The sequence below is a fragment of the Prinia subflava genome, chromosome 4, assembly GCF_021018805.1.
Source record: "Prinia subflava isolate CZ2003 ecotype Zambia chromosome 4, Cam_Psub_1.2, whole genome shotgun sequence".
In the NCBI taxonomy this organism is placed as follows: domain Eukaryota; kingdom Metazoa; phylum Chordata; class Aves; order Passeriformes; family Cisticolidae; genus Prinia; species Prinia subflava.
Window position 1 is genome coordinate 13539094 of NC_086250.1, and position 24819 is coordinate 13563912.

The window sequence follows — 24819 nt, forward strand, 5'->3', positions numbered from 1 at the left end:
CTGCAGGCTTTGAGACCCCTGAGGTACAGCTACAGCTCATGAGCAGACTCACACAGAAACAAAGCCTCTTCCCCCCTACAGCAAAACCCTACCCAGAAACCCTCAGGCAGACTTTTAAATCCCACTACTGTGTTCCAACTTACCACCAGAGCAGAGGAACACATGCCAAAAGACAAAACCCAGCGTAAATTCAGGCGGTCCCCAACGATGCCACTGACAAAGAGACCCTGAGAACAAAACACAGCATTAAATAAAGCCAGAGGAATTGCACCTTAGAGCTGTAAGAAATAAAATTATGTAGAAAGGCCAAACTAATCCAAACACTGAAGTTATACCAATTTACAACTTGATTCTAACCACTTCTCCAGCCACCAAAGAAACCCTGCTTGTAGCTGCTCATTACATTTCTGGTTCAAAAGAACTCAGCTGAGAACTCTTGGAGAGACAGAACTAGTCCTCCCCAGTGACAGGGGTGTAAGAAATTCTGAAGTGATAGTATTTCCCTTGTGTTTGTTAACAAGCATCTTCACACGGTGACAGGCACAGGCAGAACTAACAGAAACTGAAAGAGAGAGGGTTTGCCTCTGAACTAAGCTTTACTCTGTGGGTGTGATCTTCCCAATAAGAATCAACCAAAACTGGGCAGCTTGGCCTTAATTTTACTCACCACAGCATAGGAAAATAAAAAGATGGTGTCCAATGTCCCCAGGAAGAGAGTTGCTTCTTCTGCATTTGGAAATAAATGGCTGCTGTTCCAGAGCTACAGAGGGAAAAATTTGACAGGTAAACAGGGAGAAGCACAGCTCATTCTACTTGTGGTGGTGTGGATGGTTGGACTTTCCCCATTTCAGTATGTTAAACCTCAGTTGGACTCCACAAAGAAAGTTGGGACAGTGTAAGCAGGAACAAGCAGGTGCAGTGAAGGACTGTGACAAGGAAAAGAAGGACAGACGAGGGAGAGGATTTAAAGAGAGAGACTTAAGGAAGAAGGAGAGGGTGCTGAAAGAAGGATATAGGAAAGAGGGTTTTGAGGCAGAGAGAGGTTGAAAGATATATGGGTGGTTTACCAAGTAGGAAGGATTTAGATATGTGGAAAAGATGAAAGGCTGGTGGGTCCTATATTGTATGTTCTGCACAATGTTGTATGTTCTGTACACCCCCCCTTAATTGAAATTCATAAGTTCCCCTTGGTCACATGTTACCTTTTCCCCTCTTCCCGCCACTGTGTTATCCCTCCCCTATCCCCTAACTGGTTCAAGGCTTGCAACCCTTCCCCTTATCTCCCAAGTGTCAAGGTTCCATTGGTTGCCGCAAAGAGGGACTCCCATTTCTCCTCCCCTACCCCGAAAGCATATAAGCTGGTGCATTTCTTTGTTCGGTATCCAGTTCAGCCTGGTTCCACTTCGGTCTGGACAGTGCTATGTTGGATTAAAGTTGTGGTTTCTCTGGCTGGCTGGATCCTCCTTTCTCGCTCTTAGCGCGTCGCTTCAGTTATCCTACTGCCGTTCAGGTCTCTCCCAGGGTCAAGAACCCACAGGGCTGACCCCTTCGTTCCGCTGAGGGGCGGCTCGGATTCCGCTTGCTCCGGTGCCTGGGCTGGCTCGGGGTGAAGCCAAGGGGTTTAGTAACGGCACCGCGACAGGTGGCTGGCACCCCAGATGGGACCCTGAGGAGAAGCCTTGAGTTTCCGTGGAGGCTCTTGTCTTCCCTCTTTGTGGTCCCCGGAAGGATTGGCGGTGCTTGCACCAGGCGCGAGCACCGAAGAGTTTCAGATCCAGGGCGGTCCCACCGCTGCGAGTCGAGCAGCCTCTTCGGAGGAGCGCTCCTCGCAGATCCAGGAGGCAGCTTCGTCGGCAGCACTCCCGGCGAAGTCTTCTGTGCGCTGAGGGTTCCCCAAGACCGCAGGTAAGTACCCTCCGTCGGGGGCACGCGATCAGGACCCCCTCTCCAAGCCACGGGGGAGGGCTCCGAGGAGAAGTCTGCGCAGGACCGGGGGGTTAACGCTTTCGTTTTCGCTCCCGGTTTGGTCGTGCCCAGGCGGTTTTTAGTTCTTTTCGTTCGGGTTTGTTTCGTTCGAGTGCTCCTGCCAGCTCTCGAGGGAGGCTCGGAGCTGGGGGAGAGTCGGGTTTTTGGGGACGTTGCGTGTGCCGCGCGCCGGGAGGATCGGTGGCTTTAGCGAGTGCAGGGTTGCCCGGTTTTTAAGTTGCGGCAGTTACGGTTTTCTGTTTGAGATTTAGTTGGTCCGGTCTTGGGTGAGGGTGGTTTTTCAACACCGGCGAGATGGGTGCCTCGCTTTCGACCACCCAGAAAGGAGTTTATTATGTTCTTGTTAGAGTTTTGGAGGAGAACAAGGTTCAGTTCTCCCGCGGTTCGTTAAAAAGGCTGGTGCGGTGGCTTTCCGTGCAGTTCAGTAACACGTCTGAGGAGCTTGTAAGGAACCCCCGTTACTGGGAGGCGATCGAAAAAAAGGCGGCCAATTCGGATAAATGTCCCCAAGATTTTATGTTTTTGATTGTCAAATTTAAAACGATCGCTAACAGCTCTCCCCTGCATGAAAAGCCAACGCGACCGCCCGCCCCAGTTTCCCGTTCCCCTTCTCCCAATCCCCGTGTTCCTCGGAAGGGAATTCTGAGGAGAGCCGCAGACCCTAGGTCTGCCAGCCCAGGCTCTCGCCAGAACTCCCGGTCCCCCAGCCTCAGCAGTCTTGTCCGGACTGCTGAGGAATCCTCGGGTCGCCCTGGACAAGCGGCCCGGGGACGCAGCCCTTCCCCTGTCTCCCCACGTTATAGACCAAAAGTTAGATTTAATCTTGCTGCGTCACAGGAGCCACAAGATGGCGCCTGCGACACACAAGATGGCGCCCGTTCGCGCCGTTCTCCTACCCCTCCCCCGCGTCCCCCTCCCCCGAAATTCAATCCCTTCCTTGACCCAACCCCTTCATACCCGCCCAACCCCTTTTGTCTGCCCAACCCATTTTACCCCTTGGTCCCTCCCACACCCGCCCCCTCTGTTCCCTCCCTTGCTCCACCCATGGCTCCTCCCACATACCCGATGTCTCCTCCCTTTGTGGCCGCCCAAACCCCGCCTTCGGTCCCTCCCTTTTCCCACGCTGACACTCCTCCCACTCCTGCCCCCTGGCCCGCCCTAGGGGCGGAGCCAGGCACTTCTCCCCACCCCGGAAGGAGGCCATCTTGGAATGGTAGTTCCCACGCTGCCTCTTCCGGTTCCCACGGTAGGGAACCGGAAGACAACAGCGATGGAAACCAGGAAGTGCATCTCTCAGCTGCACCTGTCACCTACCGAAGGGCTCGCGGGGGTGGCGACCCTAAACCGAATTGGCAGCCATTTTCACAAACTATAATTCGAGATTTATGTAAGGCGCACAAAGAGTTTGGGAGAGAGAGCCCGTACTTCCGCGGCCTCCTTCAGGCAGACCTAGCAGCTGCGACAACCCTTCCTGCAGACTTAAAGCAATTATTTTCTTGCCTGATGACACCGGCTGAATTTGAATTATGGCTTGCTGCATTTAGGCAAGCCCTGCGGGAAGAGCTGCCGCACCTGCCACTCCCAGCAATTGATGAGGGAGGTAATCCCCTTACTGTTGAATTGCTGGGAGGAGAAGGTTCCTTCGAGTCCCCTCAAATTCAGGCACTGCTCATTCCACCAGCAGTTTTGCCTAGGGTGCGAGACCTGGCCTGCAAAGCCTTTTTCACGATGCAGCCTCGTGCACCCCTGCCGCCATTCACCCAGATTAGGCAAGGGGACACAGAATCATTTGTAGATTTCGTGGACAAGATGACTAGGGCTTTAGAAATACAAGTAACGGACGGGCTTGCCCGTAAGAGAATTTTGGAGGAGATTGTTTTTGCTAATGCTAATAATGTGTGCAAACAAGCGATTTTAAGTCTCCCTCCAGAACCCCCACGGACTCTACAGGTGATGCTGCAAGTTTGCCAGCAAAAGGTCCCTTTCCTGCTTCAACATATGACCACCACAAGCAAGCAGGGAACTCGGCAGGTGCATGCTGCGGAAGATGCGACTCTTCGTCGCCCACAGGCTCGCAAGCTGGCAGCGTCGAACCCAGCCAGAGCACGGGTCGAGTGCTACCTCTGCCATGAAAAAGGGCATTTTGTGAGCCAATGCCCGCATAACTTGCTGGCAAAGCCTCGGCCGCAGCAGGAGGACTCCGAACACAATTCAAAAAACTAGGGGGGGAGTGCGGGCCCACCCGGCATGATGACCCCAACAGGGTGGGCAGTGCAGAAGAGAAGGCAGTCAACGCCTTCGGGGGTCACTGGACCAAGACAACTATCTCGGACTGGAATTTCCTTTACCCTTCCCAGGAGGGAATTTTCCCGGACTTGACGTTAACACCATTTTGTAAACCTTACAGGTTGAGGCTCACTCACAGTGCGCACCTCAGAGATACCAGCTGGTACCCAGTTCGCGTGGATTGCGAAGACCTTCTGGACTGGCCGTTTCAAAGGAAAGGTAAGTTCATTGTTGTTGGGGACTGTAAATACACTCCGCAAGACATTGAGGTATACCCGGGAACCTATAAGGGTGACCCCAGGTTCCTCAATGTCTGGCTGCGTTCCACTCATCCCCCAGCTTTCCACCCAAAGGGACAAATAGTGGCCCAGGCAATTCCACACACCAGGCCAGATCAGTATCAGGTTTACCCTGAGGAAAGGCCACTTTCAGTCAACGCAGTGCATCGGATCACAGAAGAAAAACCTATAATACAATGCACGATGTCCATTGGGGATGAGTCCGTTAATAAAGGTCTTCTTTTTGACACAGGAGCGGATGTCACGGTCATTCCCACCCGGGAGTGGCCGTCACATTGGGCCTTGGAGGACGCGCCGGCGAATATCTCCGGAGTAGGGGGTTTTCAATCGGCTAAGAGATCAGCGCGCATGGTGAAATTCACGGGGCCGAAAGGGCAATTGGCATATACGCGCCCTTTCGTTTGCAAATATGAACGGCCCCTGCTTGGTAGGGAGCTCATGTCCCAATGGGGGGTCACAATTAGTATCCCAGACCCCCCTCAGGTTTTTTGCCTAGCGGTCACTGAGGAGCGCCCAATCCTCAAACTGAATTGGAAAACGGATAATCCAGTGTGGGTTGACCAGTGGCCGCTATCCAAGGAGAAATTAAAGGCGCTCGAGGAGCTCGTGGAGGAGCAGTTACAGAAGGGTAATATCGTGGAAACGAATTCCCCCTGGAACTCGCCCGTCTTCGTCATTCGAAAGAGTGACGGAAGGCGCTGGCGCCTCCTTCACGACCTTCGACAAATTAATAACGTTATAGAGGACATGGGATCCCTCCAACCAGGAATGCCATCCCCTGCCATGCTGCCCCGAAATTGGAATCTGGCAGTTATTGATCTGAAGGATTGCTTCTTCCAAATTCCCTTACATCCGGATGACGCACCGCGTTTTGCCTTCTCGGTGCCTACCATCAACCGAGCGGCCCCAAGGAAGAGGTATCACTGGAGGGCTCTTCCCCAAGGTATGAAGAACTCCCCGGTGATGTGCCAGCTGTACGTCTCTTCCTTGCTGCGTCCTGTGCGCGCAGCCGCGGAGGAGGTTATCATCCACCATTACATGGATGATATCCTCATTTGCGCCCCAACAACAAGCGAACTGGATAGAGTCCTCACACGCGTAACAGATTTGTTAGTTGCTGCAGGGTTTGAGCTGCAAGCAGAGAAAATTCAGCGGATGCCACCCTGGAAATACCTGGGGCTGGAAATCGGACGGCGGACCATTGTTCCCCAAAAATTGGCTATCCGGACATCAGTCCGGACCCTTGCGGATGTCCATCGACTCTGCGGAGAGTTGAATTGGGTGAGGCCCTGGCTGGGTCTCTCCACGGAGGATCTAGCACCCCTCTTCGATTTATTGAAGGGGGGAGATGAGCTTAGCTCTCCCAGGGCGCTCACCGCGGAGGCAAGGAAAGCACTGGAGAAGGTACAACAGGCGTTGTCATCACGCCAGGCGCACAGATGTGACCCCGGCTTACCCTTTCGGTTTGTGGTGCTGGGTAAGCTCCCGCATCTTTTTGGGGTCATTTTTCAGTGGGATTCGAACACCACACAACATGACACCAAGGGCCACGGTGGGAGAGATCCACTGCTGATCATAGAGTGGGTCTTTCTTAGCCACCACCGGCCCAAGAGACTTACGAGGCCACAAGAAATCATGGCTGAGCTGATCCGCAAGGCACGTACGCGCCTTTGCGAGTTGGCCGGTTGTGACTTTGAGTGCATCCATCTCCCCATCAAATTATCCTCGGGCCAGATCACCAAACCCATGTTGGAAACTCTGCTTCAAAATAATGAAGCTCTACAATTCGCTCTGGACTCTTTTACGGGCCAAATTTCAATTCATCGGCCGGCCCACAAATTGTTCAATCTGGATGGAAATTTTGAATTGGCATTGAGGAGTGTCCGAAGTGCAAAACCACTCCAGGCCTTGACCGTTTTTACAGACGCGTCCGGGGCTTCTCACAGGTCAGTGATGACCTGGGAGGATCCCGAAACTCAGCAGTGGGACAGTGATGTTGAAATCGTTGAGGGTTCGCCTCAAGTCGCTGAGTTGGCCGCAGTCGTCAGGGCATTAGAGAGATTTCCCGGACCACTAAACATAGTTACCGACTCTGCCTATGTTACAGGGGTAGTGTCCAGAGCTGATCAGGCGGTATTACAGCAGGTTTCCAACGACGCGCTTTATGCGCAGCTCTCGAAGCTTATAAAGCTTGTGTCCCACCGAGAGCACCCCTTCTACGTGATGCACACAAGGTCGCACACCGATTTGCCAGGGTTTGTTGCAGAGGGCAACAGGAGAGCAGATGCTCTCGCTGCACCTGTGACAAAGACCCCACTGCCTGACATATTTCAACAGGCACAGCTCAGCCATGCCTTGTTCCATCAGAATGCACCAGCCCTGGTCCGCCGATTTCGTATCACCCGGCAACAGGCCAGGGCGATTGTGGCTTCGTGCCCATCGTGTCAATCCCACTCCGTGCCGACCATGCACGCCGGAGTCAATCCCAGAGGGCTGGGAAGTTGTGAAATCTGGCAGACCGACGTCACCCATGTGGCGGCGTTCGGGAGGCTCCGGTACGTGCATGTGTCCGTTGATACCTTCTCGGGTGTAGTCTATGCCTCCGCACACGCAGGGGAGAAGGCCTCCCACGTCATCCAACACCTCATTCAGGCCTTCTCTTTCATGGGCATCCCCAAGGAAATTAAAACAGATAATGGCCCTGCGTATACTTCCAGGGAGCTTGCAGATTTCCTGCAGCAATGGGGAGTTGAGCATAAAACGGGCATCCCTCACTCCCCCACGGGTCAGGCCATTGTTGAAAGGACCCATCAGAACGTCAAACGGGTCCTTCAACAGCAAAGACCAGTCCTGAAGGTTGAAACTCCATCAATCAGATTGGCAAGGGCACTTTATGTGTTAAATTTCCTAAATTGTTCTTATGAAAAACCAGATCCGCCCGTTGTGCGGCATTTCAATAGCAACCGCGACTGGGACCTGAGTGAGCAGCATCCGCCGGTGACCGTAAGGTTTCCCGAAACAGGGAAAGTGGAGGGTCCACTGACGCTTTTGACGTGGGGGCGCGGGTACGCCTGCGTCTCCACTGATGCCGGGCCGAAGTGGATACCCTCCAGATGGGTAAAGCCTTATATCGAAAGAAAAACAAAAGTCCGAGAAAACGAAAAGCCTCAAGTCGCCTCCGCGGCTCTCCGCCGCAGAAGGCGTGAGTCCAGTGACTCAGAGGAAGAGGAGGAGCAGTCAGAAGGCTGGGAGGACCCCTTTTTCTGTGATTTCCCACTTTGTAACGATTTGTTTTTCTGAGTTTCTGTTTAGATCCGTCCAACCATGAGCGCCAAGACTGCCATCAGTTCAGCCGTCCTCTTCGCCAGTCTCCTGACCATCGCCCAGGCGTGGCTCGTCCCCCAGCCGCAACAGAACGTCTGGGCTGTCTTGGCCAAATCACTGGGCCAAGACCACATATGTCTCAACCAAGCGAGTGCCGCGAATCCCATGGCATCCTGCCTCGTGGGGATCCCATTTAAAGATCGTGAGATGCCCAAGATGCTTCTAGGTTATGCTCAAAAACTTAGACAAGAAGCTGCTAAAATGGAGCATAACCTAAAGCATGCCCATTACATCGTCGCGTGGTACAATTACATTAAAAGTCTTCCAAAGTTAGAAAACGAGCCTCAGGAGCTGGAGCTTCTAGGTTCCGCCAGAGCCGAATCTTGTTTTCATATCCGCAACGACCACGTCCAGCGTCACCACCGCCATTTTGTCTCCTCCAAAGCCCATTTTAATACTCATTGGTGTAACGCTGTGTCCTTTAGTTATCCTCCAATCCCTCCCCAAAAATCAGCCCAAGTCTTTGCCCATCCCCGCCAACTTCCCAGGGGAACATTCTTGATTTGCGGAGACCACGCATGGGCAGGTATCCCCTCTCACCTCTCCGGAGGCCCGTGCACCTTTGGGACCCTCGGATTGTTTTCACCCAACAAATCACAAATTTTGGATTGGGTTACACAAAATTCTACAAATGGTGCACATCTATTGGCACACTCTAGAAAGAAGAGAGAAGACTACTCTCTCAAAAAATTGGCAGACGATTGCGATGAGGAAATTATCCATTGGAGCAGATCTAAAGGCATCGCAATCACAGTATTTGCGCCGTGGGTCGCCATTGCTAAGACCCTCGGAGAATTAGGCCATTTGGAATGTTGGGTAGCTAAGCAATCCCGTTTGACTTCTAGGGCCCTATCAAACCTCCTGAAAGATGAGGAAATTACGAGGCAGGCAACCCTCCAGAATCGTGCAGCCATCGATTACCTCCTGCTCCTCCACGGTCACTCGTGTGAGGAGTTTGAGGGGCTCTGCTGCTTTAATTTGACATCTAGGGCCAAGGGGACTCGCGAGGCACTCAAACAAATGGAAAACATGATAGGAGACATCAAGCAAGAATACGGGGACTGGCTCAGTAATTTGTTCAAGGGATGGGGGATCTCGGGTTGGACGGGATCGATTCTTAGAACTGTTCTGTTAATTGTTTTTGTGCTTTTTGTTGCTATTGCCAGCCTTGGACTAATGAAAAAGATGTTGCAGAATTTGATTTCTTCCTCCACATCACCACTCAAAGCTGAAGTCCACCGAGTAGCCGTTGAAGTAGGCCCAGAAGTGTTCAAGGAGGAGGAGGAAAGCTTCGTTGATGAGGACGAGCAGGCTGAACAGCTTGAAATCATCGTGGAAGAAGTGCGCAGCTTTCCTCGAGAACAATGGCCTACTCAACAGCAGTGGTTTGCAGAATCATACCCACGTTCTGAATACCTGGTGGACCCCCCTCAATTCGGATATCTGAGATAGAACTCACAGGGTCAAAAATAAAAGAAAAGGGGGAGATGTGGTGGTGTGGATGGTTGGACTTTCCCCATTTCAGTATGTTAAACCTCAGTTGGACTCCACAAAGAAAGTTGGGACAGTGTAAGCAGGAACAAGCAGGTGCAGTGAAGGACTGTGACAAGGAAAAGAAGGACAGACGAGGGAGAGGATTTAAAGAGAGAGACTTAAGGAAGAAGGAGAGGGTGCTGAAAGAAGGATATAGGAAAGAGGGTTTTGAGGCAGAGAGAGGTTGAAAGATATATGGGTGGTTTACCAAGTAGGAAGGATTTAGATATGTGGAAAAGATGAAAGGCTGGTGGGTCCTATATTGTATGTTCTGCACAATGTTGTATGTTCTGTACACCCCCCCTTAATTGAAATTCATAAGTTCCCCTTGGTCACATGTTACCTTTTCCCCTCTTCCCGCCACTGTGTTATCCCTCCCCTATCCCCTAACTGGTTCAAGGCTTGCAACCCTTCCCCTTATCTCCCAAGTGTCAAGGTTCCATTGGTTGCCGCAAAGAGGGACTCCCATTTCTCCTCCCCTACCCCGAAAGCATATAAGCTGGTGCATTTCTTTGTTCGGTATCCAGTTCAGCCTGGTTCCACTTCGGTCTGGACAGTGCTATGTTGGATTAAAGTTGTGGTTTCTCTGGCTGGCTGGATCCTCCTTTCTCGCTCTTAGCGCGTCGCTTCAGTTATCCTACTGCCGTTCAGGTCTCTCCCAGGGTCAAGAACCCACAGGGCTGACCCCTTCGTTCCGCTGAGGGGCGGCTCGGATTCCGCTTGCTCCGGTGCCTGGGCTGGCTCGGGGTGAAGCCAAGGGGTTTAGTAACGGCACCGCGACACTACTCTTTTTCAATGGAAACCCCAGCTCCAAAGCAGAACACCATCTGGCCCTAGCAAGCTCCCATTTCTCCAACACTTCAGTTATCAAATCAAGAACAATTCTGGCATTATCTTCTGGCAGAAAATGTCCACTTACACTTGGCTTCACTTCTAAAATGCAAGCTAGCAAACCACAAGTGAGAAATGCTCCTTTCACCTGGATCAAGACAAATGAGTGGCACAACAAACCCTACTTCTAACAAGCATGCAACTGTTAGACAGCTCCTTACTCTGAAACACTGATGAGCATTTTAATGAATAATACAATAAAGGCATATTCTGTTTTATGTGCAGCATCTCTTCTGTACTTCTCTTGCTGTCTTCACTAAATGAATAATTCCCTAAAGTATTTGTGGCAGCAGCCAAAATAAGAAATGACAGACAACAAACAGAAAAGAAACAGCACAAAAGAAACGAGGGGAAGAAATAGACTGGTTGGAAACTATTAACAACAAACTCCAATCACTAATGTTGTTGGTTTTGTGCTTACTCTGAGTTTTACTTTAGTTTCAGTATGATCAAAAAAAAAGGGAAAAAGTCTCACTTGTCCCCCAAAGAAAGATTAGTGACATCAGGTGAAAAAAATAGCAAGCTTTGAGGAAAACTTGAAGAATTAATGAAGTTAATCAGAACCAAGTATTTTTTTCCTTCCCACCATCCCTCCCCTCCATTAGAATACAAACAAACCCAACCCAAGCCCAGCCTATAGATGTGCCTAACTGAAATATCATTAGTTTCAGCTTGATTCTACCTCTCCAGGAAAATATCTTCTACAGACAACACTTATCATACATCCACTTAGTTTAACAGATCTAACTTAAATTGATACCTAAGGGACCAGTCTGACCATTTCTCTTGATCAGACACATGCATCTCAACATCCAGCAAACACCCAATCACCTATATATTGAAAAAAAAAAATCAAAATAGCTTCCAAAATATACTAGTAGTTTGAATGTCTGTTAAAGAACTAAATACAAACACCTGGCACTTCCTTTTAGCATCCCTGAGATGCTCACTCCTTTTGGCCATACTGTAAAATCCTGAACACATTACAAGCCAAACTTACTGTTTTCACTTATCACAAGAAGTCAGCATTTATCATCCTTCTGTTCCTTCTGTCAAACATTCAAATAACCAACGATTTCTAATGCAGGCAATGCTCCAGCAGCTGACTTGGAACTCCCAGCTCTAATAGATCTCATGGCCTGTGACCAAGCTTTTAATGTGAGATTTCTTCCACTTCTCAAAAGCATCTGGACAGAGCATTACTAAAAACAAGCATGGCCCTAAAATCCTCATGGCAGGAACCAGGAGGTTGTTACTGCATTCCCATTTGTGAGAACCAAGCAGTTTAAAACTTCCTTTCCTGCAAGCAAGCACTACCAAAACACACCCACTGCTTTAACTGAAACCAGGACTTTACAGACAAGGGGTACTGGATGCTCAGCATGGAAATGAGGCCTATCAGATACAAGATAAAATGTCATTCTTCATTATCAATTTAAGATAAATAGCTAGCATTGTCAGACAGCCCTCTTCTCTCCTAGTTTGGCTGTCCTTTTAGGAGGGTGGCAGCAGCACCACTGCCACAGAGAAAGCACAGCCAGGATTTCACAGAACTCTCTGTAAGCCCATTAACTGCTTTGGTTTATTGCCTCCAACACTTCAGAGGAAGAGTCCCTCTTCCCCCTCCTCCATGGTGCTGGCTACTGCAGCCTCTTCTGGGGCCCCCATTTCCACTGGAACACTGGAACTGGAACACTGCAGCTTCCTGAGGAGTTTCTCTCTGGGCACCACCAGGGAAGATTTCAGCACCGCCTGGTGATCCACAGAACTACAGTGCCAACACCTAAAGTTTCCACTCGCATTCTGAGAAGAGAGGAACACCTAAAGGAGTGCTCTTCAGCCCACAAGCTCAGCTCACCTTCCCCAGCACCTCCTTCTCCCTTGTGTCCTTACCTCATACGGCTGGAGCTCGGGGGCCGTGCTGTTTCGGCAGGAAGGAGTCCATTGGTTGGAAATGCTGACTTTGACATTACTGAACGTCTTTCTGGAGGCATGGAGCAGGGAATAACTGCCAGAAAACATACAGACACGGGTTGGCTCAATCTCCTCTGGAGGTCAAGGGGGAAAGGGTGGAAATACAAATCTCTGAGCAGAGGTACACTCCAACTACCTGAAGAAAGTCAGCAGGAACACAACAATATGATGGTGGGTGCAGTGGGACACAAGGCCTCTGTTGGCAGGCTGCCTCCGTAAGCTTCCAGGCACAGCCATGCTCCTGGCAGCCCTACCCCTGCTCCTGCCCTGGCCACGAGGGCTGGATGGTGATTAAGTCATTTTTCTGCTCACTGAAACAGAAGAAGGTGAGAAGGGAAAACATATTTGAATTAAAACACGTGTATGAAGTACAGCTCTGCCCCTCAAACAGTTTGAATTCAGACAGAATAACTCTATGCCATGCCTGTCCAACTTGTTTCCCACCACTACCCATCTCATCAGTTGTATATTCCTCAGTAACTTCTACGGCTTAAGGTGCCTTGTAATTCCCATTCTCCCAGTACCCTCATGGCACTTTTTTGTTTCAGAGGCCTCTTCAGCACCCAGGACCAAAGGAGAACCCCCTGGATCTACCAATTTCCAGCACTGTCCCAATTAAGACCATTGTGCACCATTTACACACATGGGGCACTACAGAGTGACCATAAATAAGAGCTTTCTGCTGCACCTGCCTGGACACAGGCAGGTGATGAAGCCACAGGAGCAGCATTTGACTATGGGTGGGGAAGGGTTTGGGATCTGACTGCCTCATTAAGCTGCTGTTGGAGGAATATACCCAAGAGTGCACTTGCATAGATGGAAAAAGGGAAGTAACTGTGAGGGCAGTGCTGAAATCCAACAGCTGGAATCCTTGCCTCTTTATTCTCAAGCCTGACATTACAGCTGCATCTGTCCCAAACACAGTAGAGCACACAACAAGTCACACCTTCCTGTCCCTCCCAGGGCACGGGTGACACCTGCCTCAACCCCGAGACAATCAGAAACTCTCAGTCCTGAGGGAAGACCACTAAGACACAGTTTCCTCCTGCTGCTCCACATCACACCACTCCAATCCCCCAGCTGTGCTGGCGTGGCCAAGGGACAGTGTCTGCTAACAGATTTTGGGAAACAGCCCCACCGGGCAGAGGGGTTCAATTTCTCTCCACACACTTAAAAAGATATGTCAACACCACAAACACTCGGCATGCTGAGGAGAGGTAAAATAAAGCACCACCCCTGTTCCCCCGAAGGATCAGCACTGAAATAAGACAGAATATAATGTCTTTGTGTGCTTTTTTATCCACAGGTGCTGTATGTAATTATTTGCACATCTGACAGAAGATTTTTCAAGATCGGCTTCATAACTTCACTTGGAGAAAGCAGAAGTCATTGCCCAGACAGTCTCTCATCCAGATTTCTGCTGCTGAAAACCCTTTATTTCACACACTTTCTACTCCTTTTAAAGGTCTCATCAAGACACCTTTCACTGCAGGCTGTCTCCCCTCCCTGTTCTCTCAATGACACATGCCTGACCAACAGCAATATTCAGCTACTCCTGGATACATGAACCATCCTGGAAACGGACATCACATCTGACCTCCAAAACAGAGTGTGGCATGGAGCTCCTCTGAGTAACAGACACAGCTATGACAGCTTTGAGACACTGGAGTCACATTTATCCTGCAGCACACCCGAACACCTCCATTCTCATCCAGGACAAATGCAGTGAGTCTGTACAAGCCCTGACACCATCTGTCTCCACACAGCCCAGGAGCTCTTGAGGCACACTGCCACTGCTCCAGCTGGCACACTGCACCTCAGTGTGCCTGCACCTCCTTGGAGGGACACGTACCCACCCTGCTTGGCTTCACACAGGGTAAAAGAGTGCCTACACCTGGAGCTGGGAGAAGGCAAGACCAGCCCTTGAAGAGGCAACTTTGCAAGTAGTCCAGATGCTACCTTCACCTGAGGTCCCCGACCATTTCTCAGCATCAGTGAATGAAGACTCAGCACCCACACCAGTATCACACAGTGCTACTCCCTGGCAGGCAGCAGGAACCCTGCAGCTCAGGGCTGCACAGAGAAGGGAAGCCGAGGCACTCCAGTTTCCCAGCTCCATATCCTTCCAGGCCTGTGAGCCACACGGTCTGCTGGTCAAACACAACACTTCCTTCTCACAACACTTCCTTGACTCTCCCTCCCCTCCCACCAGGCAGAAAACAGAGGTAAGGAAAGCCCGAGGAAAGCCAGACACAGCCAGTTGTGCAACGCTGTGGGGAAAAGTTCCTTCCTTGGCTAATCAGTTTGTGGCCCAAAGCACAAGATTTACTACTTGCTTCATGTCAATATTACGCAAATGTAGATCTTATTTGCCCAAGATACTGAGTCCTTTTAAAGCTAAGACCTGGTTTGACCTTAAAGTCACCTATTTTTTTAACAGCATTTACTATTGAATCAATCTGTTCCTCAGAGCTTCCCAATCTCAACTAGCTCTCTAGAAAATCTTCTGGCACAGGACATTTCCACAGTGTAGAGATAACCACGAAAGATTTTATTTTCCCTCTTTCTTCATCCTGCCCTTTCTACATTCAAAACTGGCATTCTTCCTAGGCTAGAAAAGTCTGCAACCAGTTTCTTCTTTAAAATTAGTCCTCTAATTATTGTGAGAACGCCGCGGTGACTTTGTGGAGGAGGAGCAAAAGCTCAGCAGCAGGATGACCCACAGAACTCAAGACAGTCAAGCACATGCCTTTAAGAAAGGAAGAGCAATGCTTCTAGAGTGTTAGACTGCCTCGTCTAACTATTTAGCACTATTTACCTTCAGCCAGCTGCTATTTTGAGTAAGCTTTTGATAGGCTTTCACCCTTATTTGTTAAGCTCTCCTTAGTGTTCTACCTTATCCTTTCACTTAAAGCCAAAATAAGACACCTTAAGTTCAAAATAAACACACTTAATGCTACCCTACTGCCCTCCAAAGCCGGCAGGAAAGCACAGCCTTAACATTCCAAAGTGCAAAACAAACGAAGGATTTTTTTCTTTAAAACAGCAATAATTTAAAAAAACAAACAAACAAAGAAAACCCCATCAAACCCCAAACAAACTCGCAGACTCCTATGCATTTTTCCAAGCGGACAGAGCAGTGGTACAACCCCGGACCCACCCAGGGCCCTCCGCAGCCAGCACAAGCAGATCTGTCACCGCGGATGCCCGGCCGGATGCTGTCCGGGAGGAGCACAAGGGGCTGCCCGAGCACCCCAATGCTCCGAGAGCGATCCGGGCTGCCGGGGAGGCCCGGGCACGGCCGCCCGGCCCAGCCCAGCACAACCCAGCCCAGCCCAGCCCAGCCCGGCCCAGCCCGGCCCGGCCCCGCCGCTCCGCGCCCGGCCCGAGGAGGGGGCGAGGGGGAGGACGCGGCTCCCTCCCGGCGCTGGGGCCCCGTCCTCGGCGGGGCGGGGAGCGGAGCCGGGCGGGCAGCGCAGGGCAGGGCAGGGCAGGGCAGGGCAGGGCCCGGCTCCGCCACAGCCCCGGCCCCGCACCCCCGCCCCGCACCGCCGCCCCAGCCCCGGGAGCGCCCGGCCCCGCGTACCGTGCGCGGCGCCCGGCGCGGCCGGAGGAAGTCGGCGGGCGGGGCGGCTCTTCCGGGCGGCCCCGCGGGGCGGCGGGAGCTGTAGTCCGGGCTGAGCGGGGCGGGGGCGAGCCCGGGGCGGGCGGGGAAGGGAAAGGAGGGGGCGGACTACAGCTCCCGCCGGCCCCGCGGCGGGGCGGGCCAGGGCGGCGCTACCTGTCCCGGCAGGGCAGCGCCGCAGGTGAGCGCCCGGCGCGGGGCTCCTTCCTCGGGCCTGCGGCTCCTCCTCCCGCCCGCCTCGCCGCGATGCCGTTCCCCGGCTCCGGCGCGGACGATGCCTTCGACTACCTCTTCAAGATCATCCTGATCGGCGACTCCAACGTGGGGAAGACGTGCGTGGTGCACCGCTTCAAGACGGGGCAGTACCACGAGAAGCAGCAGAACACCATCGGCGTCGACTTCACCGTGCGCTCCATGGACATCGACGGCAAGAAAGTCAAGGTCGGTGGCGGGGGCGAGGCGAGCCTCGTGGCGAGCACACCTCGGCCGTGCCACCCTCCCGTGCGGGCGCCAGGAGGCGGCGGGACGGACAGCACCTCCTGCTCGGCCCTGCCGGCGGCAGCTGGCAGAAGCTGACTGCCTGTCCAACCAGGGCTGTTTGCTTCCCAGGGGAGCTTTCTCTCGGGAAGATGCCCCGAGGGAAGCAGTCACCCTAATTTGGGTACATGCTCTCGTGACTTCTCTGCCTCTGCTTGAGGAGACGGCTTGTGCTTTGCCTGCAGAGAGTTCTTTGGAAGACGGCTATAGTTTGGAGAGGGTGTCTCTTCCCTCCAGAGCTGTGGGGGTTTGGGACACCAAGGAAGGGAAACCCCCAAAGTTTGCAAAGGCTCCACTTTGATGTGTGCTTAATTTGATGGAAGAAGGTTTCCAAGACAAACACCAGCAGAAATTGTCAGCTAGAACTTCCCTCTGTGTGCAGATGAAAGTTAGGATGCCTGGCCTTTATACAGATTTGCTCTGCCCAGTCCTGTATTAGGGTTCTTTGCTCTTCTTCTGCTATTAAAAAGCTGTAATATTCTTTATCTTTTACTACAGTTGTTGAAAATGGATTTCTTGGCTTCCTTGCAAAGCTGAGTTTACCCTTGTAGCTTTCTCTTTGGTCTGTGTAGATTGACTCTACAGGCTTGTAAATGGCTTTTCAGACCTCGAGAGGGGAAAGCACTGGTGTAGTAGAGTGTGCTGGGACAGGTCTGGCTGCCTTCTAGACAAAGGGCTTCAAATGCTGAGGGCAAGCACCCAGGAAAGTGGTATTCCCTGGTCTTTACACCTGCTGTCCTTTCTCTTACAGATCCAAGTGTGGGACACAGCCGGTCAAGAGCGCTTCCGGACAATAACCCAGTCTTATTACAGGAGTGCCCATGGGGCCATCCTGGCCTATGACCTTACTAGGAGGTCCACATTTGAATCCATTCCTCACTGGATTCATGAAATTGAAAAGTATGGTGCTGCAAACTTGGTCATGATGTTAATTGGTAGGATTTTAGTTTTAAATATTCTGTTACGTAGATTTTTAATAAGAATATAAAATCTCCCTCGTTTCCTACCACTACTTGAGGCATCTATACACTATGCATTAAGGAAGAATTCAACTCTAATTAAAATAGATCACAAAGTGTGTCAATTCAGCCTAAGCTTTAAAACACGAGGAAAGTCATAGCCTGGTCCTAACAGGACGGAACCCACTGGGGACAGTAAAATCTTTTTTCAGTTGCTGGAATAACACCACAAGCTTTGCTGCCGGGCTGGAGGCAGGGACCACCCTGTCGAGGTTAGAATCGCTGTGAGCCTGGCGCTATACTCCTGATGCACGGGAATGTAGGAGCTCAATAATTCAAGCTGAAGGGGAATGCACAGACTCCTGGTTCTCATCTTTCCTCTCTGTTCTCTTGATATGCATTGCTCTGTAATGGGATTCCGAGCAGGTAAGACAATCGATGGGGAGAAGGCTTTTGCAGAGGTGTAGTCTGCTTGCATTCCGCTGGCGCTCAGGAAACTGCCTCTTTGAGGAAAGCATTGGCTGGGAATTGCCGGGAATGGAGCTGGTAGGAAGCCGCCGTTCCTTTCCCTTGGGTTTCGTGGTTATTATTGCTCTTCCTTCCCCCAAGGAAGCGGCTGCAAATGAGAGCCGTGGTGTGGTGAACGCCAGAGCCTTTATTGCCTTCATTTCCACTGCCGTGGCTCAGCAGCGGGGCTGGGGCAGCCTCTGCTGCGGCACCCTCCGTGCTTGTGCTCCGGAGCTTGCTCCTCTCTTTCCTCTGGAAAAAGCAAACCATAAATTCTGACCTGCGTCTAATGCAGTGCTCGGAACTGGGGGCAGGGGAGGTGTAAATCACTGTACTTTGGCCGGGTTTTTCTAACTTCTGTCATAAATCTAAAGAACGAGACTTATCTCTGTGTGGTGGGGGTGGTGGCGGTTGTTGGGGTTTTTTTTAGAGATAAGTTCGGAAATTATTAAAAATAAAGCATTTGTTAAGGGTCCAGCTTGGTGCTTTCTTCCAAAGCTGGTGCTGTTTGCTTTATTTACATTGGCAGAAGTTGTTGTACATTTAATTCCGCTTAGTCATGTTATACACCTTTCTAGCAGGAGGTTAAGGTTAAGAAACCTCACTTTCCTATCTGAAGGAACTGAAGGAGGAAAAAGTGGGTTGGTTGCTTTTAAGAAGGCAAATAACCCTCAAGCTGGGGGGTTTTTTTGGCTGTTTTTTGGGGGGTTTTGGGTTGTTGGGGTTTTTTTTTGTTGTTGTTATTTATTTGGGTTTGGGGGGGTTGTTTTGTTGGTTTTTGTTTGTTTGGGTTTTTTTTTTTTTTGTGGTAGTTGGTTTTGTTTTTATTTGTTTTTAGAAATACTAAAAGGGACTTTTTGGGAGGGTAGTTAGTTTATATATATTCAAGATATTAATTTGATGAAGCATTGTCTTGAAATTACAAATATAAATTTCAGTCAGCTGCTAGAACTGATAAATCCACATGTTCTGCAACTGCCTAAATATACAAAGTATTTCATCTGAGGTGTTTCATGATAGATTTTTACTGAAGTGCTGCAAGTTTATACATGCAGAAACAAGTATATATTTTAGGCATTAAGATAGCTGATCTGAATTCTTGCCTTTCTTTTTACATCATCCTAAAAGATTTTTGTAAAAAAGTATTCAACTTAAACACTACTTAACATTTAAAACCACTAGGGAACAGGACCAGCAGTCGCTTCCAAATCATCCTTTACCTCCAACAAAGTATTTAGATGAACACAGGTTTTTAGTTTTTTCTTGGATTTCATCTCATTTGCTATCATATGATTTGCTGCAGTTTTAAACCACAGTCTATATTTGTGGCTCTGATGTACTCACATCTTGTTCCATCCAGTAACTCTTACTCCTACTAACATAAATCTGGTGTTTAACAAAATTGAATTCATGCATCGCATTTAAAAATAAATTTTTGAAAGACTAAGTGATTGAAGCTTCTCTCTGCCTTGTTTTAAGGGAACAAATCGGATTCTCTGGACAAGCGCCAAGTGCTGTTTGAAGATGCCTGCACCCTGGCAGAGAAGCACGGGCTCTTAGCTGTGCTGGAAACATCAGCAAAAGAAGCTCAAAACATAGAAGAGGTGTTCATATTAATGGCTAAGGAGCTGATAGCCCGAAATACCTTACAGCTTCATGGGGAGAACCCTCCAAACAGCTTCAGTCTTGACTCCAGGCCAGTGATTGCGAGTCCAAGTGTGGAGAAGACCCAGTGCTCCTGTTGAAGAGAGACTTCAGGGAGAACTTAGAAACTGCCATTCTTCTGAGGCTGTTTGGTTCAGTTGTGTTCAGTTGATGAGAGTGTTCTATGTGGCCTCAAGCCATCTCTCTTGATGTTTCTACCTTGCAGTTTGGCTTGTGAGTATTTTCAGAGATTGTTGTTGCTGTTGGTAGCACAGGTTGCTTTGAACATAGCAATGTGAACTTCTGAGATGAGAAGACTCAGGAAGCACCCAGCCCTTGCCTTAACCAAAGAGAACTATAAAAAATACTACCTTTAATTACTTCCTTACATGTCTTTCTGGCTTTGTCAGAAGATAAATTTGCACCAGAGTTCTGCACTGACCCTTCTAAGCTGTGTTGCTGGTTTTAAGTACAAGCACTTTGCTCTCTGCCAGTAGCTGTAAAAAGTCTGACACACGCTTGGACAGCACTAACCCACTCCTGCCTAAACTTTAATTTAGGAGCTCTCCTGATGTCAGGCAGGTAGCCACCAATCCCAAGGAGCTTAATATCGTTTGTGGAAGAGTACAGCATTTCACATCTGCCCTGAGTTCCTCACCAGACAAACCTGGAGACATCTCTGGGCTGCCATAGCAGGCAGAATATGATACACTTCTTCCTGGGGTGAGAAAAGTTGCCTTCCACTTTGCTTTGTAATAGTCAGGATTGTTTCCAGCACTGATCTCCATCATGCTACATGGACTTGCTGGGAGCAGCAAAGCTTCCAGTCAAAGGACTTTTTTTTCATTCCTCCCTGCTAACCTCATTTGCTTTTGATGTGTTGATTTTAACCAAAAGCCTCCTGTAGCTTGTGTGATGGTCCAATGGCAACTTGAGAGTATCCCTGTAGGTTTTCAAAGGAGTGTGAAGGATGGATGCAAGCTCCTGTTAAACTCAGCAAAGGGTGAGATGGTTTAAATTAGGTAAAAAAAAAAAAAATTAAAGTGTGTTAGACCAGTGAGGCAATGGTATAGGCTGCACCAGAGAGCTGCCCTAGGTGAGTAGATCTGCTGCTGCTGTGGAGACTGAACATGGTGGGAGCAATGGAAGGTCTTGGATTGCTCCTCCCAATTGCAAGCTCTGCTACTTGGGGCTCACTTCCCTGTATACCTGAACTGAATGAAGGGTTTGGGCTGGGTTTATTTTGTTTTGTTTTGGTGAGGGTTTTGAGGTTTTTTCTTTTTCTGTTATTTGCAAGGGTTTTTTTTTTCCCAGTAGATGGAAACAGGGAAGGAGGAGGAGGAAAGAAATATCAGAGGAAGTTTTTTTGACAGCAGTCCACATGTACCAAGGTGTATCCCTTAGTTACTGTTAAGCTATAAACTGCAACTCAAACTCTATAATGGTAAAACACAGTTTGTGTTACATGCAAAGCAGCCTTGGGAAGGCTGGAGTGTTGCCAGCTTACCCAATGGCTGGCTGCCCCTGTTTCCTAAGTCCTTGAAAATAAGGAAAAACATGTAGCAAGCACTGCTGGAAAATCTTGTCTTAGAAGCACAAAAAATAAAGAAGAATGAATCATTGAATAATAGTCTGGGAAATATTTCTAATATTCTTAATGCTTTCTCTGGCCAGGTTCTTTGCTATTACATGGAAAGAGCAAGGATTAATTCAGCTCTGTAAGCTGAAGGAGTAATCTTACATGCTCTAGCCTGCTGTGGAGAAAGCTTCATCTTCAAGCATCCTCCTTCTCATGTTTACTTTTTAAATCTTTAATCCTCCTTCATTTTTACTAGCCCAGTAGTTGCATTTTGGTTTGCACATTTAAGCAACAGCAAATACTATAGCCTTTCAAAGTGGCAAGCCAGCTTCCAAACAAGTTTCTACAGCTCTTGACACTACAAGAGCAGTCAAATGTAAGCTTAATATTTCTATTCCTAGTAGTAGTTTGTAATCCATAATTTTTACTTTCTTTGGTAGTATCTTCCAGAAGACTGCAATAGAAAAAACTACTGGTTTCATGTCCAGTTACAATCTTTCATTGGTCAAGAATTAGAGGAAGGATGGTACCAGCTGTTAACTTTGCATGGTTCATTGTGTTTACCATCTTAACTAGCCACTGCTGTATGAAGTTATTTTACTTACCCTCAGTATGGAGACTTGTGCAGGCTAATGTGATCCTGAGTGCCCAGCACCGCCAGGTCACAGGGCTCTTGCTGTTCTCTCCCCACACGTGTGGAGCTCCTGGCAAAGCAAGGCCTTTTTGGCAGGAAGCTGTGCAACACAGGATCAGGGAGAACAGGCTTGCGACTGTTCCCTTTCCTTTAACAGGTCTAACAGGCTTCCTGCTCCTCCAAGAAGCTTAGTCTTGGACACCTACCCATTGTGTAGCTAAACCAGGAGCGTGACCTCTTTTGGTTGGTTCTGTTTGGCATTTTCCATGAGGCCTTTGGGCAGTTACACTGAATGGTTTCCAGAGTTGCTTTTCCAGCTGTCCTTGCATGAGTAAAGAGCAGCACTTGCTAATAAGGTTCTTCAGAGTATATTGGTAATGCTGTTACTCACGAGAGAATACAAGCTATGAACTTTTAAAAAATCCCCTTAGTATAGCCTGCTATTCTAGGCTATACCTAGCATATTCTAGACTATAATCTGGTGATAACCACTAAATTAAAATAGAAGATCAGCATAATCTCAGTTGTTCTGCCTTTCCCCATTAGAGAGCAGATGGAAACACCCAGCTATGACAAGGCAAAGTAGAAGTAACTGCTATGGAGCCTTCTGTTAATGGTCTGTACACCCCAGCATCATATGCCAAATTCCAAGTGCTTCTTGACAACATCATTAATGCATTTGTACAAAGGGTTATAAGGTTGTCTACAACACTGTTTTAAAAACTATCCGTGCCCCACAGGTTTCAGTTTTAAGAGCTGCACATTCAGCTTGAAGTATTTGGGAATACTGGGAAGTATCTGGGAATACTGAGAAGTATTTGAGTCTTTGCTGTGGCACATTACTTGCATTACTGGTGTCACAGCCAGGCCAGATGAGAAGAAGCATTACCTATTGGTGGAACAGGGTAATAAAAATAATTAGAAATATTTTAAAATGTACCAAACTGGCACCCCCTGGAAGCTGACTAGTTAAAAGCCAACACAACAGCAGCCCAGTGATGTGGAAGGCACACAGTACTGCCTATGTGATACAGCTCTGCATTTTATGCAGGAGACAGGCTCTCATTTACTGAGAGGTAAATGCTGAGGTTCTTATCTAATCATTCCAGTTAATGTGTAACTATAGTTGGAAGGGAGACAATTTTCAGATGCTGAACAGAGGTGGAACACTCTGTGCTGGAGCCTTCTTTCTGGAAGAAGATGCATGCCTGTGGTTTTGGACAAGGAACTGGAAGTGAAGCTTCCCCCAGGCAGGTGAGTGCTCCAAGGGCAGCGCTGTTCCAGGTGCCCCTGCCCCTGTGGGTGCCAGCAGGCATTTTCCTGGCTCAGCTCCCAGGACCCCACGCTTGCCTGCAGGTTTGTGAGGAGCCCAAACAGTCATTGTCCAGCAAACTGGCTCCTGAAGTTTAAGCCTATGTGTTAAGTGGAACTACACCAACAGGCAGTGCTGGGATATCGCACTCTTTTGAGAATAGTTCTAGACAGGCCAAGAGCCCCTTTGTCCTCGAGTACTTCACCTTGAAATAGGAATTCAGTTTCAGATGGGCAGGGCTTTCAAAAATCTATTTAAAGCCCTTTTTCTCAATGCTGCTGTTGTAAATGAACCTTCACACAGCTGTCTGCACAGCTCCTGTCAATGCAGTCTCATCAAGCTGTTGCCAAGCAGGGGCTGACTGGCTTGACAGTGAGTGACAAACAGCACACGTCCATGGATAACCAGAGTTCAGCCTATTTGCAATCCTGCATTTCCTTGCTACTGCTGTGTCCATGAACATCACTGCTTATACCGTTTTCACTCCCAAGTCTAGTTTTGCTAACCTCCACAACTACAGTTCAGTGCCTTTCTAATGCTAGCAATTAAATTGACTGTAGCTACTTGATCCCTGCAGCACAGTCCTGTATTGTGTCTCAATCCTAAAGGATTACATGTGAATTCCCCCGTTTTAAGCTGCTGCAAGCATTAATAATTTCATCTGCACCAGTTTTGTTCCAAACATGAACAAAGCTCCATAGCTCATGGTGCCCTCCAAATACAAGTCTTCTCTATACCTGCAGTAACAGGAAAGTTACTTTGCATTTCATTAGATGAACCAGGTATTTCCTCAAAGATTACAATCCACTTTGGGCCACAAAGGCCAGCTGTGCTACCACCATTTGAACTGAAGCAGCAGAAGTTGTAACAGGTGCTCTTACCTTGTATGATTATGTTCAGAGCAGTGAGAACAAGTAGCACACTTACTCTGCACTTTCCACAAGAGGCAAAAGTGTGTATCAAACCAAATGTGTATATTCTGGCCTAGGGAGTAAAGTCAAGGCACCTCAAATGAATGTCAATCTTTTCCTAAAGATTTTTGGTTTGGAATTAAGATTCTGCTGGTGGAAGTTTATGGACTTTATACCTTTTTCATCTTGATACTGCTCTCATTGGCCTCTTCAGCTTCTGTACCTTAAGTATTTCCTTGAAGAGAATGTAGCACAGCCGAAGTTGTCACCCTCCATCTTCTTACATTATAAGCTTAATTCTACTGAATCTATTCCTGTTCTCACACAGAAAAAACATAGCAGCCTAACATATTTATTTCAGAGGCCCTACTGTTTTCAGCTGTCGCAGTCTGAGGCTGGTGGAGCCAGTTTAGAAACCAGCCTCGCCCAGCACGGTTCAGAAGGGAAGTGGCACCCAGCAGTGCTGGCTTGGGGACAAATACAGGCGGTTCCTGAACCTGCACAACAGGAACCACAACACAGTTCAAAGCAAGAGGAACCACTTGTCATGCTGCATGTGAACACATCAGAGTAGCTGCACCCACCAGCCTCCACCAAAGCAAACCACTCATCTGGGTGTTCTCAGTCTCCTCTGTGACATGCACAGAGGAAGCTCTAGTGCACCCCGGCAGGGAGTAAAGCACACCACTCCTTATGAAAGCAAGCTCACTTGTGTGTGCTCTGGCTGCTAAGTTCATTACCTTTTTCCATCTTATCAG

At 49.1% G+C, this 24819-nt stretch overlaps 3 protein-coding genes across 4 annotated transcripts in view; 2 read left to right on the plus strand and 1 right to left on the minus strand.

Moving 5' to 3' along the window:
• The window catches only part of SLC37A3 (solute carrier family 37 member 3), a 31031-nt gene extending 15004 nt beyond the window's left edge, over positions 1–16027 (minus strand). The window contains exons 1-5 of one of the 2 annotated variants that reach the window (XM_063395564.1): positions 15940–16027; positions 12490–12664; positions 12273–12387; positions 668–760; positions 144–227 (exon numbers count right to left, since the gene is read on the minus strand). In XM_063395564.1, coding sequence (XP_063251634.1) covers positions 144–227; positions 668–760; positions 12273–12387; positions 12490–12590 — 393 coding nt within the window. In that variant the 5' untranslated portion in view covers positions 12591–12664; positions 15940–16027. Of the gene's footprint in view, positions 1–143; positions 228–667; positions 761–12272; positions 12388–12489; positions 12665–15513; positions 15881–15939 lie in introns of those variants that run through there. The other variant, XM_063395563.1, reaches the window with a different exon arrangement.
• LOC134549702 (uncharacterized) lies at positions 4394–10078 on the plus strand. Its single transcript, XM_063395562.1, has 2 exons — positions 4394–4491; positions 7884–10078. The coding sequence occupies exon 2, from the start codon at positions 7896–7898 to the stop codon at positions 9405–9407; it is 1512 nt and encodes a 503-aa protein (XP_063251632.1). The 5' UTR covers positions 4394–4491; positions 7884–7895; the 3' UTR covers positions 9408–10078.
• A 57-nt stretch (positions 16028–16084) lies between the features above and the next one.
• RAB19 (RAB19, member RAS oncogene family) lies at positions 16085–21253 on the plus strand. The gene is made up of 3 exons (XM_063395565.1): positions 16085–16419; positions 17267–17450; positions 19461–21253. The coding sequence occupies exons 1-3, from the start codon at positions 16225–16227 to the stop codon at positions 19724–19726; spliced, it is 645 nt and encodes a 214-aa protein (XP_063251635.1). The 5' UTR covers positions 16085–16224; the 3' UTR covers positions 19727–21253.
• The last annotated feature ends 3566 nt before the right edge of the window (positions 21254–24819 follow it).

Bases quoted from the DNA above. Each gene is read 5' to 3' on its own strand.
- LOC134549702 (XM_063395562.1), top strand. From the start codon at position 7,896: ATGAGCGCCAAGACTGCCATCAGTTCAGCCGTCCTCTTCGCCAGTCTC.
- RAB19 (XM_063395565.1), top strand. From the start codon at position 16,225: ATGCCGTTCCCCGGCTCCGGCGCGGACGATGCCTTCGACTACCTCTTC. The intron at 16,420-17,266 runs GTCGGTGGCGGG...TTTCTCTTACAG, and splicing joins TCGACGGCAAGAAAGTCAAG to ATCCAAGTGTGGGACACAGC. The intron at 17,451-19,460 runs GTAGGATTTTAG...CCTTGTTTTAAG, and splicing joins CTTGGTCATGATGTTAATTG to GGAACAAATCGGATTCTCTG.